General features: G+C 41.5%; 1 protein-coding gene across 1 annotated transcript in view; it reads left to right on the top strand.

Moving 5' to 3' along the window:
- Window positions 1-17750, top strand: part of ADGRV1 (adhesion G protein-coupled receptor V1) — a 366107-nt gene that overhangs the window by 215680 nt on the left and 132677 nt on the right. Inside the window, exon 84 of the mRNA XM_040985862.1 lies at window positions 14072-14188. Within this exon, the coding sequence (XP_040841796.1) occupies window positions 14072-14188 (117 nt within the window). The remainder of the gene's footprint in view (window positions 1-14071; window positions 14189-17750) is intronic.

Genomic DNA, 17750 nt, shown 5'->3' on the forward strand with positions numbered 1-17750 from the left:
CAAAGGTTTTTTGCAGCTGATTCACTCAATATGTCCAAGCAGAGATAGATAAACTACAGACCCCTCATAAGCAAAAGGATGGCTTTGACTAGGGCAGGAGCCAATCAGCTTGCTGTGGCCCCAGCCTCCTGCCTTTCCTGCTAAGCACTTTTGCCATTTTGTCTTTCCCCAAACAGTGCTGAGTTCCAGTTTTCTTTGTGTGGTGCACCTGACCCCAGCGTGCACACCTGTGTTGGCTACCTGCACTCCTTGCTTGGAGTCAGAATTTTTGAACTTGGCCGTGTGTGCATGCTGCTCCCTGAGTAATCCCCTGCCCTCAGCCTTCTGCCTGAAGTGTCCTGTGACTTGGAGAGGGTGTCAGCTTCAGACCACACACACAACCTGATGTGTGGGACCAGAACCCTCATCTGGGCTTGCAACTCATTTGGCTGGGTAGTGGGAACAACCGTTTCTAACCTCTCCTAGCCTCTGCCTGTGGTTGTGTTGAGGTTCTAGGGGTGACACCTGGGGACTTGCCTTAGTCACAACCACCACAAAATGTTGCAGCAAATTAGACCCAGAGTTGTAGCCACAAGTTACATCTCAGATCTCCACGCCTCCCTGGGGTTGGCACTGACTCCCCACTGGGCTTCACTTTGGGCTTCCTCTGCGTGTCTGCCCTCTTCCAGCCTGTGGGCCTGCAGGTCAGCTGTGATGCAGAGGAGGCAGCTGCCCTTGTTGCCTCTCATTGGATTGTCTTGCAGAGGCTGAAGCTACTGCCTCTGCTGTTGCCTGAGAGGATGGGAGTGCTGAGACATGACAGGGCAATTCAGAGGAGAGAACGCCTGGGTCATGGCAAAGCATTGTGCCACCACCTATGTCTGACACAATCCTACTAATGCTGCTGCATCTTATTTCCTGGCAGCCTGCCTGCAGCACCTGCTCCCGTACCTGGCAGGAAGCACAGAGTATTCTTGGGCTGGGCATGCTGTCCGTGTCCGCTGTTCCCGCTCTCACCACTTAGGAGCTCATTGCCTTGAATCCAGACTTCCGACTTCTGAAAGTCTTGACGCTCCAAGTTTTAGAACCACGGCTTCTAGGAGGAATTGTGTGTTGCATTTCATTGCAGGAGGGAGAAAAAAAACACTTTCATTGGAGTTGTCATTGAACACATTTTAAAGTTGAGTAAACCAAAAGCAATCTTTATTTCTTGAGGTTCATTCCATGTGTGATAGTTATGGCTCTGAAATTTCACCTAAACTAACTTGAAGCTATTCTTGTTTGTTCTACCTCAATTTTAACACTCTTGTTTTGGCTTGTGGTTTGTTTCCTGGTATAAATCATTGCCATAAGCGTTGAAGAATATTACCTTTTGGAAGGAAGAGAGAACAGTGAGGTTTGGTAGTGTTTCCATAGAGAAATGTATGCGTGGGCATTTGGCACAGTGGTTAAGATACTGGTTATAACACATCCTGTGCTGGGATTCCTGGCTTCTGCTTTGGACCCAGCTTCCTGCTAATGCAAGGAAGTTGGCAGGTATTGAAATAAATACTTAGGTCCCCGACGTGGGACATGTGGGGGATCTGGACTGAATTCCAGGTTCCTTGCCCAGACTTAGCTATTGGTGTCTTTGGGAAGTGAGCTGGAAAATGGGAGATCCCTGTTTCCCTCATTCATTCATTTATGTTCTCTCTCCCTCGCTCCCTTTCTTTAGCTCTCTCTCTCTCTTGCTCACTCATTCATCTCCTGTGTTTTCAAATAAGAAAAGGAAAATAGACAATTTTCCTAGAGCAAATACTTCCAGAAATCCTGCTCTAAGGGACTGTCCCTCTGTCCTGTCGGCCAAAGTCCCCACTTACTTCCCCCCTCTTAGATTCCCTAAGTGTGTTAGTGAGCCAGACACAGTTCTCTGTGCTGAGTGAATGATACCAGAGAAACCATATAGAATGTACCCTCTTGAGGCCTACATTCTCTTTGTATTAATAATTTTGCTCACTTGAAGTTTCTATTCAGTACTGGATTGTTAAATTTTAATTCTGATTTTTTGGTCATGTATATATCTAATAGAAATATAGTAATAACTTCAAGATCTATTGTTGTTATCTTTCAACCTAGGCAAGATGCTCTGTGTAGAGGAATTAGCTTCTGAGCTTCCTGTCATGTGCCTGGAAAAGTGCCAGAAGAAATACCGACTGTATGTTTCCATGTCTTTATTTTCTGTAGTAACTCTATAGAGAATACTACAGAAGACTCTGAGTCTGATGGTTGAATTTCAGACTTAACACCAGAACTCGTCCAGCAGAAAGCAGATAATCTGGTTTGTCTATAATACAAGGGATTCCAGCTTGAAAGCCAAAGTTTAACCCAAAGACAGACATACTATTTTCAGATACAGCATTATATTTTAAAACATAGTAGTGAAAGAATGGGCCCTTCCTCAGTCATGTACAAGAGGCGGACTTGAGCTTTTGTTTTTATTAAGCAGGAGGCTGTGAGGATGATGGTCAAAAGCTGTGTCAGGGACTTTGTTCTCCCTGTGCTACTCACTTTTGTCTTACTGCCATGATTCATGAAGTTTTGAGCAGTGACAGATTCCTTGGCATCCACTGGGGCCTACAGATGGAACGGGCAGCTGAGGGTCAGGGGCCCTGGCGTCCGTTTAGACTCGCCATTGGCTTTCCAAGCCAGTCAAATTTCCTCTTGCTTTGTGGAGGTGCTGTGTCTTCATGTCACCATGAATAAAATGCTCAAAACAACAAGGAGATCAAGTACTGTGGACATAAATGATAATGATTTATAGAAAAAATCTCTCCTGTATCTAGGAATAATATTTAGAATTCACTAGCAATTTTTTGGTACAAATTTAAATGCTGTACTCCACAGGTGGAAGAATTGTATTTAGAAATAATAATAGAATTAGTATTCACAAATAATAATATGACACTCAAAGTGTGATCTTTAAGTGTTCCAGCAAGTGCTCATTTGGATTTAATGTGAACCTTATAAAAACCCCCCAACTACAGCACCCTTCCTCATGAGGCCTCATGTGGTCTCAGAGCTTAAGGAAGACAGGTTCTGGTGGGAGAGAAGCAATCTCCAAGGCTTTCAGGGCTGCATGACTAAAGACAAGTGTGAGGCAGTGGGGAATTGGCACATGAAGAATACATGCCTTGAGCAAGGCATGGGGCAGGTATATTGGTTCAGTTGGCATGGTAGTCACATCTTGAATCTGAGTGCTTGGGTTCAGTGCTGAGCCCTAGCTGGTGATTACAACTTCTTCCCAGTGTAGGAGACAGCCATGTTAGTGCAAGGAATTGGGTACTTTCACTCGAATATAGGAACTCAGATTGAAATCCTGGCTCTGGCGCAGGCTGACCCCAGCCTTTGCAGTCATTTGGGAATGAATAACAATGAGTCTTCCGGTTTGTGTCTGAGTATTTGTGCATCTGTGTCAACCACTCACTTTGCAGGTCTCTCAAATAGAAAAAGAAATAATTTTAAAAACACTCTACCAGCTAAACAAAATACATGTGCAGGCGGAAGTTCACTTTTCCAAGTGTGACACCTGCTGTTAAGCCAAGTTCAGTTTTCTTAGCTGGCTGAGTTTAGTAGCTCCCTTTAGATTTGTCAAGTGTACTTGACAAAGTTCATGGAAAATGGAATTAAGAGAAGTTTGTTCTGGTCCAGAAACAATCTTTGAAATCTATGCAAGTACTTTTTCATAATACACCCTGTTTTTACAAACTTGTTGAAGAGCCCTTGTATGTACTGATTACAAATAAAATTGTGCAAAAACAAACATTCAGAAATGCCATATCCCACCAGCTTTTTTATATATCCCAAGGATATATAAAACCTTACCTGTTCTAAAACTATCACATCCCACTCAATATCTTTTCCTTTTCCACCTTCCTCACTTCCCCACTCCCACATACCCACTCTGAAACCGACACTTGCACTCAAAATCCTTCACACACACAAACTCCCAAAGAGACACATGCCCCGAGACACATTCATGCGTGGACCCCAGCTTTTCTTAGACGTGTGTAGTGACACACACCCTCTCACATGTGCTCATGTGTACAATCACACACCCACAAAAATTCACACACACACATACACGCACACACCCCTGCACACCCAGAGTCACACACAAAGGCACACACAAATTGAGATCTAAAAATACACAAACCATAAACTAAAATTCCAGCCCCCACACAGGACAGGCAGACTGCAGTATGAAGTGGCAGCCCTGAGCTGTCACTGGGTAATGTCAGTTTTTGTTTTGTCACAATAAAATAGCTTTATGTTTTGAGTTTCTTTTGTTCCCTTTGGATTTTGCTATTACCATATGCTTATTCCAAAAGAGGGACATGCTGACTGCTTTGAAGATTCGTAACTCCAGTGTACTGCTGAAAAGAATTCCACTGAATCAGGGGCTTCTGTCTTTTCCCTTTTGTTGGATGCCTCAAGACTGGTCTGTTCGTCTTCCTGTCTGTCCAGTGGGAAACAGAAGAAGTTAGGTGGTTGAATGAATGGTTTTTGGAGGCACTCCAAATTCTTCATATCAGTGCTTCAGTACGACTTCGTAACCAGCAAACAGAATGATTCTAGAGCATGACTTGTCAGGAGTCAAAGGATAAAAGTGACGGAATTAGTAGTAAGATGCAATACAGATATATCTGGCAATAAACACAAACAGGTTGCTGCGTTTGCTTTAGTTTAACACCCACTGTCCAAATAACGGGGTCCTTTGCAGGTTATGAAGGGTGTGTGGTGCTTTGCGCTTTGTGAATTTGGGGCACAAGCACGGTAGTAAAAAGCCTTGCTCTGTTCTGACTCCACAAAAGCCCAGAAAGGAAAGAGAGGATGCTGTGAGGACTGGAGCCAGCCAGTTTGAGCTGGCGCTGGTTAGTAGTGACAGGGAGGGAGGAAGGGGGTGGGCCAAGCAGCGAGGAGGAGCTGGGGCTGGGGAGGGATTACCAGGGCCTTCTTTCAGAGCTTCCTGGGAAAGGCTGTGCAGAGGAGCTCATTTGCATGCGTCGCTTAGGCTCTCCTGTTCTCACCAACTTCCTCTTCTTAGAGACACAGAAGTTGCTGTCTGGGCCTCAGCAGAGCTTTGTGCGGTTTCCTGCCTGAGATTTGCCTCTTCTCCCTCCGTGTTAGAGACAGAATGTGGGCGTTCGCCATTTGGGACAATTTTCTATCAGAAAAAAAAAATGCTTCCATGCCAAGTGAAAGTAGTTCTCAAATTTTCACCTTTACCTCTGGCTCATGTTGACCCACAGCATTGTCTGGTGTGCAGCAGGGACTCCGTGCTGTAAATCAACAGGGAGTGGGCATGCCTTGCAAACCTCTGAGGATCAGGTCACAGGGGCTTTTGTTAGGCAAAGGACATGAACTTGATACTGTAGGCTTGATCTGTTGAGAATGTGCAATAGAAACAGCTATTTTAAAAAGAAAGGAGGGTGTGTCTGGCATGTCATAGCAGGTTATATAGAGTTACCTGAAATGCTAGTATTCCACATAAGAGTGCGAGTTCGAGTCCCAGCTGCTCCATAACCAATCCACTTCCTAGCTAATGCACCTGGGGAAACAGCAGAAGGTGACCCAGATCTTTGAACCCTCATGGGAAGAGCAGATGGATTCTTGCTTTCTGAATTCCACTTGGCCTATCCCGATGCTTTACGACCTTTGGGGAAATGAACCAGAAGAAAGATCCTCTCCCTCCCTTCCCCTTTGCTCTTTCCCACCTCCCTACTTCCTTGCTCCATTACTCTCTGAAACTCTGCATTTCAAATAAATAAGTAAATAATTATTTAAACATAACTAAGCGCCGTCTGGGATGAGTTAAACTAAGTGGATAGGAAAGTCGAAGGGCTTTGGTTTCTGGAGTTTGACATTCAGCCTCCTCAAATCAGCTTGTACTATGAATTTGGGATTTTAGTAATAAGAAACAGTCTGAAGTGTTTAAGCCTATTGGACAGTATCCACTCAGTCCCCAGTCGATGCTACAGGGATGGAGACAAACAACTGGGCAAACCATCTCACCCACACAGCTGTATAAACATTCTTAGGAATTTAAGGATTCAGCGACTTTCAGGAAGACTCCTAGCCAGAACAGGAGTTATCCAGACTGAGGTGCCTAAGAAATACAAACCACAGCCGAGTTAGTCCTGCTTCTTGATGTCTCACTTAGTAGAAGCAAACCAGGATGAACTCATAATAGCGTCATAATTTTGTAAATCAAAGTGTGATGATGCAATAGATTTAAAATTTGCTGTGCTTATTTAGATCACAAAGAGCCTGGGTAATTTAATAATCTTATTTTAGCCATGCATTTTTTTTCTCTTTTTTAGTCATACATTTCAATCTTTGTTCTTGCAAACACCTTATTGTTAGAAAATTATATACTTTTCTTTGTTCTCTACCCTGTGACAAATATCTATTATGTGAGAAATTGTCTAGATGTAAGTTGAAGTAAGAAGTCTACTTACCTAATTTCCAAGTGACTAATTAAATTTATTAGTCAACTTTTCCTTGGAGATGAACCATTGACAGCCTTCATTGGCCAAGCATTTTATGAAAGCTAAACACAGGTTCTGTGGTTACCTGAGTACTTCAAGTTCATGACTGTCCCAATGTCTTCAGCTAAGCATGCATGCTGAGCAATTAATAATGTCAGGTAGTATCCATGTAGGAAAACTTTGAGTTGAACCAGTAAGGAGTTATTTCTGAAAAAATACTGACCCAGGTATAATTGAGTAAAGGGCTAAGACACGTCATTTGTTGGAAGTAAAGAGATGAGAAGGAATGATATGAAATATGGATGGGAGAAGGAAGAGTTTCCCAGGACTTTAGCAGTGCATTCTGAGTTTCGAACTGGTGAGGAGTTTGAACGGAGAGAATGGAGTTAGCTGAAAAACTGGAGAGCTAATCCTAAGCAGTCCAGACTCAAAATCTCAGAAGCCTTCAAGAGGCTGAGCAAGCTGTACAGTGATCCCAGGGCTGGCTGGGCTGCTGGTTATTGCCAGAGCTGTGCATTTTTTTCTTTCCCCTTAAGGAAGCCACTTTTTATTTATATTTTAAGATTAACTTAGCTTATTTACATAGGGGAGGAGAGATAGAGAAAAAAAATTTCCATCTGATGATTCACTCCCCCAAATGGCCACTACAGCTGGAGTTGAGCCTATTGGGAATCAGCAGCTGGGAGCATCTTCTGCATCTCACACACGGTTACATGGGCTGAAGACGTTGGACCTATCTCTGTCACTTTTCTAGGCCACTTGCAGGGAGTGGGATGAGAAGTGGTGCACCCAGCAGCCCAAGGGATGTGGGCACTTACTGAGGGAAGGATTAGTCATTTGAGCTATCACATCAGACCCAAAGGTAGCTGTTGTTTAACTCCAGTGAAACATGCCCTGTGGCAGGGGCTCCTGTTTGTTTTTTTTTTTAAGAGAATATGAAATATGAGCTGCTGTGTGAAACAGCTGGATTTCTAAGACACTAAGCAGAGCAAACCAACCTTGAGTGAGGCTGCCTCTGTCCTGTGGTACTGGAGTCACCACTGGGTCTAAGGGAAATGCTGATCTTTGAGATGCTCTACATTTCTGGCACTATGTGGTTTTACCTTTCTCTAAATATCTGTGACCCCGAGTTGGTCTGAATCAGAGCAGCAGATATTTGCATGGACAAGAGAGGTTTTCTAAGACTACAATTGTGCTGTTTCATTTGGTTTCTGGTTGAGAAAAACAATAACAAAAAGCCATGACATTCAAATAGCACTTAGCCTGATGTTGAAGAGAAAAATTAAGATTATTCTGGTGGGGTCCCAGTGTAGTAGCCTGATGGCTAAAGTCCTTGTTTTGTATGTGCCGGGATCCCATATAGGCACTGGTTCGTATCCCAGCTGCTCCACTTCCCATCCAGCTCTCTGTTTGTGGCCTGGGAAAGCAGTAGAAGATCACCCAAAGTCTTGGCACCCTGCACTCACATGGGCAACCCAGAAGAGGTTCCTGGCTTCAGATCGGATCGGCTCAGCTCCAGCCGATGTCTCCTTAGGGATTGAACCAGCAGATGGAAGATCTCTGTCTGTCCTTCTCTCTGAAAATCTGACATCCAATAAAAATAGATCATAACAAAAACAAAGAAAAGATGGCTCTGTTTCTGGGGCAGGAAGCTCTTCTGCGGGAGTATGAATAAATAGATTCAGTGGTGGTGAGTGCATTTCAAGCAGTTTTGACTTTTACATCCTCAGTAACTGCAAGTTCATCTTCAGGTTTTTTCACAGGTGTATAATGTAGCTTGTTTCTCTGCAGTTGAAGAAAATATAGGACAATTATTTTTCATGGAAGTTAATTTGTCACCTTAAATTATTGAACTGACAAGCTGTTGGCAATTTGTCATTGATTTTGACATTTTTAGCAGTGCAGTGTTGCTGAAGCACGCTGCCATGGGAAACGCAAACTCAAAACATTTCATGACTGCTGAAAACATGGGCAGTCCTTTTGATTAAAATATAATTTTTGTATCAAACTGAAAAATGTTTATTTTCTCAAATACGATCCCCAGAGCCTAACCACTTATAATTTAAAACGAAAAAAAAATGGCTCTAATCAGAGCTGACTATATTAATATTTTTAAAGCTATTACTGTTGTTGAGCATAAATCCTTGTTCATACACTTTTTTTTAACTTTCAGAAATATTACCAACACAGTTACAGATAAAGTTTGATTAAACATCAGATGCCTTTAATACAATGCACTATTTTACGTATAGACCCTGCTTAAATAAAAGGCAAAGCAGTATAGGGTGTTTCCTCATCTATAAACTGAACTTCCTTTCTAATCCAGAGTCAGATTTTGTATTTTCTCCCTTACTGTTCTAAGTGATCACTCCAGTAGAGGAAAAAGAAGGTTGTAGTCCGAGCTACTGGAAGAGACCAGACCTGGAATTGAATAGCACCAAACACAATTATTTCCTGTCAACTTCATAAAGTGGGCTGTGATTGAAGCCAGGGTCTTATGCTACCAGGTGAATAATTGGTCCCATGGATCTAACAAACACTGAAACAGGAGTGAGAGTCTTCATTGGGATGGCCTTGGCCGATCTATCCATGGCTCTCATTTAGCTATGCAAATGCTAGGTATAGGCTCCAAAGATCAAAAAACTCCTGAGAGGAGTGTTGGGTGAAAAAGGATGGAAGGTGATGCTTAATTCTGTCCTCCCAAAGGTAGTGATCTAGCTCCTCTCTGATTGTGGCCCTATGCAAGGTGCTGAGTTTACCATAAGCAAAAACAACAGTTCTAGGTTGTGCCAGAGGCCAAGAGGGACACTTGTAGATTGTTGCAATGCAGAGAAACACCAGAAGAATGGCCAAAGATAATCTCTAAGAAGATAAATTTTCACTGACACATTGAAGATGGGCAAAGGCCAGCTAAACAGAGAATGTTCCAGAAAAGCACAATGACATGCAAAGGACCTAAATAAAGAAAGGACTTGGTTTCTTCAAAGAACTGGAAAGAGATTGAGATGTAGTAGTCAAGTGGGTAATGGGCAGAATTGTATGTGGCTCATGAGGTTATTGAGTGCAGGGGACAGGGGTCAGAGAATGGGAAGACCATGATGTGGATTTGGAATAACACTGTAGGTGGCACTTGGGAATGAAGAACATAATGGGCTTTTAATGTCATCATGTTAAAGTGTCTGTAGTTACATTCATTGAGTAGATTGTTTGGAATGCCAACATGATTCGCAGGAGAGAAGTTAGGGCGAAGATATCACTGAAGTTTAATCATTTCCAGAATAATGCATTGTTATACACGAACTTTGTACAAGGGTTGGTCGAAGATCTCTATCAGCATCTTCACAATTGAATGTTTCTAATTTAGAAACATTGACCGTTAGGACTGGTTATATGTTCATTAAAGTGCAGCACTCCTTTCAACCACTTATAAAAAAGTTTAAAGTAGTTATTTAAGAGGTTTCGTTTGTTTTTATCTTATCAGTGCTGCTTTAAGATGTATCAAGGTATATGTATTGCTCTGTGGAGGTGAGTACACCTCACTGTTCACTGTGGAAAGTTGTGTGAGAATGGTGTCAAAGAGAAGGATTGATACTTATGTGTTCCTAATAACCCTGTCATTATCCCCATCTTATGTATGAGGAAAGATACCAAGAGGTAAGCAATTTTCCAAAGTAATGGAGGCCAGTGTTGAGTGTTCAGCGATGAGCCCATCGTCATAATCGCTGCATCACATTGAAGGCTTTTGTTTGGTTTTCGGTTTGGTTTTGGAGTGAAGTGACTGGGGTCTGAGATGAGATTCTTGGGGTGCTTGGGGTTCCAGTGTTTACAGCAGCTGTCCATGGCTTAAGTCTCTGGACAGCATTGAGAGCAATCTGTATTTCTAACCTTCTTGTTGTTCAAAGATCTCCTTGACAAGAAGTGGCAGTATATGCCCAGGCTGAATTCTACAGTTTGATCTTTATTTCATCTCATGATGTGCTTTTCTCGTGTAATGTCCAAAGCACAGCCTTATCAGATAAGAGGCAGGAGGACGTCCAGTTCCATCCACCTACTCCTTTAATGTGAATAGCAGATCTCATCTTAGTTTTTACTTTCATCAAAGATTTGCAATGTCTGAGAAAACTGTTCAGCTTTTTCATATCATACAAATCTCTTCAAGTCCCTGATGGACAAGTGAGTAGGTACCATAGTGCTAATTACGTTGCAAACGTAAAAAATGCTCCAGGTAATGTACGTGCAGACTTGTGCATGTCCAGTGGCTTCTACAGGGCCACAGGCAAGATGCTTCTGTGTGGGACCTACTGCCTTACACGTGTCAGCTGTCTCTTCCCAGTAAAGCATATCCCTCTCCAATCATGAATCTATTGTTTCATTTTCAAGATTCATGTCTTCTTTACTTGTTGCGACTTCTGGGAAATTTTGTCTTTGCAGCTCTTGAACAACATTAGTTCAAATGAAAAGTTTAGAGTTGTGTAAAAAGAAGTAATCTGTTGCTTTTTAATTGTTTTTTAGATTGTTCTTAAAGGGTAAACTGTACAAAGAATGGCAAAAGAGAATGTTAATATAAGACAGTTATTTCCTTCTTCAATCCCTAAAAATCTACACCATTTCTTCAAATATCTAGATATGCTACATTTTTATTATTGCGAATTATTTTACTGTTCTCATTCAGTTTTAACAATGCCAGTAGATTTGTAAAATAATTATCCACAGAAATTAATATGCTTCCTATATGGAAGTATGTCAAAAGTTCATAAAAACTGAATTAAAATATTTAATTTTGTAATCCATGAATATGAGATCTTCAAGTTCATAAAAATTGATATTATAAATGAGCTATGCACAGACTTAGTAATTTTATATGCAAATAAACATCTTTGAATTCCATTTTCTCTAAAATAGTTTTTTAAAATTTCCTTCACTTTTAAATGAATTGTAACTGTTAGCTTAATGTCACCTTCTAATTCAACACATAGAATGTATTGAATGTTCAGGTATTACATAAAACATATGGTCTCTTATCTTTTTTTAAACAATCTCGTTTATAAGAATAAAGAGCCCAGGAGTGGAAGAAGGTAGCAAAAGTGTAGACTGCTAAAGTGTCTCACCTAATCTCTTGACCTGTGCATATACGCTCAATTAATACTGGATATGTGTGCATTGGCTGAATAAAGTTCTATTATGCAAAAATGCCAGAGTCTACATCATTATTTTTTCAGTAGTATAGATAGGAAAACACTAACTGGGGTGGGTATTGGGAATACCAGTCAAGTCCCTGCTTGGGATGTCCCCATATTATATCAGAGACCCTGAGTTCAAGTTCAGTTCTGACTACAACACAACTTCTTGTGTGTGAGCACCATTGAATACAGCAGTGTTGGCCCAAGATTTTGAGTCACTGCCTTCTATGTAAGAGATTCCAGCTGAGTTGCTGGATTCCTGGCTTTGGCCTGGGCTAGGGTGGGTATGTGAAGAGTGAATTAGTGCATGGATGATCTGTGTGTCTCTACGTTTTAAATAGTTAAAATTTAGAAAGGATAGAACTCCTAAGTTAGCAGTTGATGTAGCTGTGGTTTATGTTCTGTTTTCATCGATCATTCAGGTGCTAACTATCGTTCAACTTAGCGCAAAGTGTTTAGTGGTGACTTTTATATTTTCAGGGATTGTCTTGAGTCATGTCAGCAAGTTACTTGTGTGATATACAGTAATCTCCTGCCTACTAGGACACTCAGTTTAATTCTGTGATGCAGTAAAGAGCAGCCATGATATACTCTGACTCCATGTGTCCATTTGATATGAACCCTCAAAATTCATATGTTGCAATGTAACCAGTGTGATGGCATGAAAAGGTGGATCGCTTGTTTATGATGCGATTAGAGCATGAAGGGCAACTCTGAGTGAGCTGTGTTTGCCTGGATGAGACACAAGGGAGCCCACTTTCTTTCTTTGTTTTTGTTTGTTTGTTTGTTTGTTTTTTGGCCACATGAGGAGACACAGGACAGCCATGTGCAAACTGGGACGTGGGCCCTCACAGACACCAGGTCTGCCAGCACTTTGATGTTGGACTTCTTAGTCCCCAGTACTGTAAAAATTAAAAGTTTGTTGTATATGTTAGTGAATCCCAGGTGGGCCCAGACATTTCTCCCCACTAAAAATCAAATCAATGCAACTGATAATAGTTTTTCTTATTTTCTGTTTGGAAGCAGCGTCTTTGTTATTGGATGTTCCAAAGATCTGCATTGTCTAAGCTTTTTGCCCACTGTTCCCAACTATCAGAGCCATGTACCTATTTGGTCTGGCATTGTTTGCTTACAGCCCTAAGCCTTGTAAAACTATCCTGGTCTGAACCAGAATGGTACTTAAGATACCAGAAATGACTTTCAGATCAGGCACATGGTAAACATGCAGAAATATTTGACGATTGGATGGTGAAAAACAAAAAGCAGGAAAATAGGATGCTTGAGATACAGCAGTGAAGCCTGGTTATACCTCAGATGTGGGAAATTAACAAGGCAAACGTACACGTTTCTCAGAAACACTGTGAAGAGATTTTCCAGCCTGTGCTATAGGAAGGAAGCCGAAAGAGGCCTGGAGGATTCACAGATTGGAGGGAAAAAGATGAGCGTTGGAGAAAACCACAAAGGCTAGGGTTTGGGAAGGAAGCCGTGCACAGGAAGAATTTTGGGAACCTCTGAGGGTCCCCTTATTCAGCTCAATGCTCATTGCCCCGTGTTTGTGGAAATAACCCAAAATTGCAGAAACATCCAGAAGAATCAAACAGTAATACTAGATGCTTACACAGGGCCAGGAGTGGTGGTATTCATACCTGCTGAACTGAAACCTGGACGGTTCATAGGCAGTTGGGTGGAGTATGCAGAAGGGCATGACTCCTAAGAATGGAATAGTTTATTTCTTGAAGTTCTAGGGCAATCTTACTGCTCTAAATTTCCTCCTTGTAATATATACACTTGGTTAGAACACTTGACATGGATGGTAGTTGGGGAAAATACAAAAAGACAACAGATGGAAGTTGCAAGGAGCATTTGACTTCACTTGTTCACGTATCCGACCTGTATTTACTGAGCACCCAGCAGGTGCCAGAGCTGAGCCAGGCATCTGGGATGAATCAGATTCAAGCAGTCCCACCACTGGGGAGATTGCATTCTAGTGGAAGAGACGAACTGGACCCAATGAAAAGCACGCAAGAGAGAACATCATGGAGAAGGCTCGTGATTAGGAGGACCGCTTTCTCTTTCTTAAGCATTGAAATAAACCTGTTTCCTGGGATTTTTGCTTGTTGTCTGTAATGATAGAAGCAAGGATAACTGAAATTGCCTATGGAGAGTCTACAACCACATGTTGCATTGATTTCCCATTATCTATTTCTTAGAAGTATAAAAATCCTCCTTTTGGCCATTTTTAGGATATCACATCAGGTGGGGTAGAAAAATCAACTTATTTTTCCTGTTGAATCATTGAACCATAGATTAAGAAAGCAGTTTGTTTTCTTGATACTCTCCAGCAGCATTAGCATGATTGAAAACAGAGGTGTTTGTTTCTTGCAGGTTGCGTTTCTGGTGTCCGCCTATGCAAGCCCCCAGCTGGCTGAGGAAGGCTGTTCTACCCTGGCCGCTGTCTCTCACTACCTGTACCTCTGCCAGTTCAGCTGGATGCTCATCCAGGTTGGTACCTCTTTCCTTCCTCTCCTCCTTGCCTCCTCCTACTGAGTGGAGTTTGTTTTAATATCTAATATTCATACTGAAGTGGAAGTGATTCCATATAGCTGTAACTGCATTCCCAGGATGTAAATGAAAGGGAAACCTGTAATCTCTGAAGAGGATGATAAGTTTGAAAAAAAAATGAGAATAATCTGTTTGGAACCAAGGGAGCCTTAGGAAATAAAACTTCCAAGGTGGACCCTAGAAGGCATGGTAAGAAATGAGGACTTTTTCTAGGGGAAGAAATAGAATGATTGCAAGCGAGGGAGTGACACATGCATGTGGATTTTAGTAAGATCTCTCTATAGTCATTTGGAGATAGCCAGTTGTGGGTGGGGAAGCCTATAACACCTCTGGCTGTTGCTTCTATTGATAATAGTCTTACAGGGGGCAGAAAGGGTCAGGAGAAATGCAGGTCGACCCTAGGGAATTTCTTTAGTTCCTGGCATGAGTGTGTGGTTGGTAATGGTGCTAGGAACTGAACCTTGTTCACTGGAAAATGAAGCAAAGATTGCGAGCCAAGGTTGGGACCTGCTGACCGTGAAGTACCTGTGAGTCCTCCGGACAAGGCTGAGGTGGTGGATAGCACACTGTTGACACTCAGAAGGGAGACCCACAGGGTAGAAATGCTCGAGAAATGACTCAGGAGTTGGAAAATGGAGCCATTTCTTTGAGAGAGGTCACCTGGAGAGAGGGAAAAGAGGGGGACTGAAGGCAGCATCCTCTTCTGAGGAACTAGTAAATATTAGATGAGAGATCAGAACTCTATTTTCTTGACTACAATCAGTATTTCAAGTATGCTATGCTGATTTGCGGGGCAAAGAAGCTAGAGAGTCACATGGTCGACACGCTTGATAAGATGGCTCAACTAAATGCCACCTTTGACAGTGCCTCCTTTGTACTGGTGCTGTCCAATCTGTAAGGAGTTAGAAGCAATGCCATGGTTCTCAGTGCATGTGTGAAATCTTTCATGTGCATAGGTGCGTTCTGACACTTGACTATTTGTGTTGAATAGGAGGACAAAGACTGGACTGTATAACAATTTTGGGTTAATGACAAGCACAAAGTAAGGGTGGTGTCCTAAGAGAAGACCATCCGGGCTCAAGAAAGCCATGTTTGTTGGGGTGGTGTATGGTAATGTGGGGGTGCAAGAGAACAGAATCCACTAGATATGAGGGTTCTATCCGTAGAACCAGCTGGAGTGAATGACTCCGAGTCTGAGTTCTGCTTCACCATTCTGTGTAAGCTCAGTCAAAGCATTGAGGCTTTAAGGTTGCTAAATCTGCAAATGAAGACAATTACCCTTAACTCAAAAAGCATTAGTATAGTTCCTTGAGCATCTGTAGTCATGGAACATGTATGGTGTTGTTCAAATCTATACCCCCTGCCCATCACACACACAAGGTGCAATTTAAAAATAAAAACAAATATAAACCATACAACTTAAATGTGTGCAGAAATTAAATGCATTCTTTAGATTTTTCTGATTGCAAAATTCTTTAGGAGTTGATCTAAAGTGAAGTTTTTAATAAGTGTGCTATGGATGTTATCTGCCTGCCCAGAGCTCCACTGGTGTGCCGAAGGTCTGTCCCTGTCCCTGACCTATTCTGACTTTTTGATTAATGACTGGGACACAAACACAGGAAACAGCTTCTCAGATATGCAGATGACACTAGTCTGGAAGGAGAGCTACAAGGACAAGGAGCTGCCTGCTTCAAGCTGCAGGCAAACCAACAGGGAGCAACTGCACTGTGACAGATTGAAACCTAGAGTGAAAGAGACATGAGCTGATGGAAGTTAATGTGAAGGACTGGAAAGTTTAGTTTAGCATAAACTCAACAGCAACCAGATGTGTGACCAGAATGCTTGAAAATGGCAACTGCTATAAGCACAAATAACATCACACCAGGTTGTGTTAATGGTGATAGGGAGACCGCTGTGACCTACAATGACCAAGCCACCTTGGAACATGGTAACCATTGTCACAGGGCAAGATTGAGCAGCAAAGGTTCCCATCTGATGGAAGGGTGGAAGACAGTCCCTGATGAAATGCTGAAGCAGCTGAAGAAAACTTGCTTGGGAAGAATTTAGGGAGAGGTTAGTATGTGGTATACAAAAATGGAAAGGCTCCTACAAGAAAGAGAGGTAGACTGGACTTCACAGTGTCCTCTGGCAGAACCAGAACTAATGGGTCAAAATGTAGAGAAGCGAGTTGTGATTGAAGTTAAAAAAATCGTTCATAGCCAATAAAATTGGAAGTTTAGACACTGCTTAAAAAGTAAAATAAATCCAATCACTGAACTATTGCAAATAGAGAGATGACCAACTTTAAACCATTTTTAGAAGCATTTCTTGCTTGGGGGTTACAGCTAGGAGGCACAAATGAGACGGCCTGTAGTATTTGACCCAATTTAGTGAGGTTGGCATGTTTTATCTCTTCTGGTCTTAAGTTAATGCAATTGTGGCTGATGCACATTTAGTAAACTAATTAGGTTTCTGTATGGCTGATGGTTTAGGAAACTATTTAAAGTACCAGTGAAGTTGAATGTGCTTCAGATGGTACACCGCACATTTTCCACGGTTTGTGGTATGACCACAAGGGAAAGAGTCAATAACTTCCGAGTTTTAGGTAGGTTACTTCGACTATGTTACTTTGTGGTCAGAGGTTGTCACTTTACCAAAGTATTTACTTATAAAATACTGACTGCTAAACTTTTCTTCACTAGAATTCATTTTTAAGATGTTGTGTAGATGTTTGGCGCATTAGCCAAAAATGTTCATTGAATACAATTGGGGAAATATAATTTTTTGTTGATTCTACTTCATATTTATTAGGGTAAGAGGGTGCTACGTATGTGTCTATATGGCTTATGACAATAAAGTTTAATTTTTAACTTTTAATTTTTATTCCTGACATAAAGGATTTTTATAGTCAATGGGCCTACTCAATGACCAGTTCAAGAAATGAAAATAAAGCAGTAAATAATACTCAATTGAAAACATCACTCATTAAATTTTAAAGTAGAAAATAACTCTTAGTCATTGAACTAAGTATGCCGACTGTTGCTTCTGATCTGTGTCATATCTTTCATCTCAGAATACATTGAAGTGACTAAGCTTAAGATTTATTTTACTTTGTTATATAATTTTAATCCTAACAATAAATTATATTGCAGAATAGCTGAAGAAAAATTGCATTGGTAAACAAGTTATATAATCTGTTGATAGGCTTTCTAATCTGATAAATAGCTCTTCCTCTTCTTGAACATTGAGAACAGGTAAAATAAATTGATATGTGAACAGAAACTGCAGACTTCATGTCTTCCTTCTTTATTAGTTGATCTAAAATGAATGGCGAGGGCTTCATAAGGATTGGACTTTCATAATAGAATTTGCTCCTGTATTAGAGAAGCAAATCGCTTGAGATGGTAGCAGAGAAAGGCTGCCGCCCTGATGAGGAACTTAATCTTAGGAAGCTGGTTGCTGGGTAACCTCCTGATCCTCCTGTGCAAGGCTCCCCGCAGCT

The sequence above is a fragment of the Ochotona curzoniae genome, unplaced genomic scaffold, assembly GCF_017591425.1.
Source record: "Ochotona curzoniae isolate NIBS_2020 unplaced genomic scaffold, NIBS_Ocur_1.0 contig_4501, whole genome shotgun sequence".
Taxonomy (NCBI): domain Eukaryota; kingdom Metazoa; phylum Chordata; class Mammalia; order Lagomorpha; family Ochotonidae; genus Ochotona; species Ochotona curzoniae.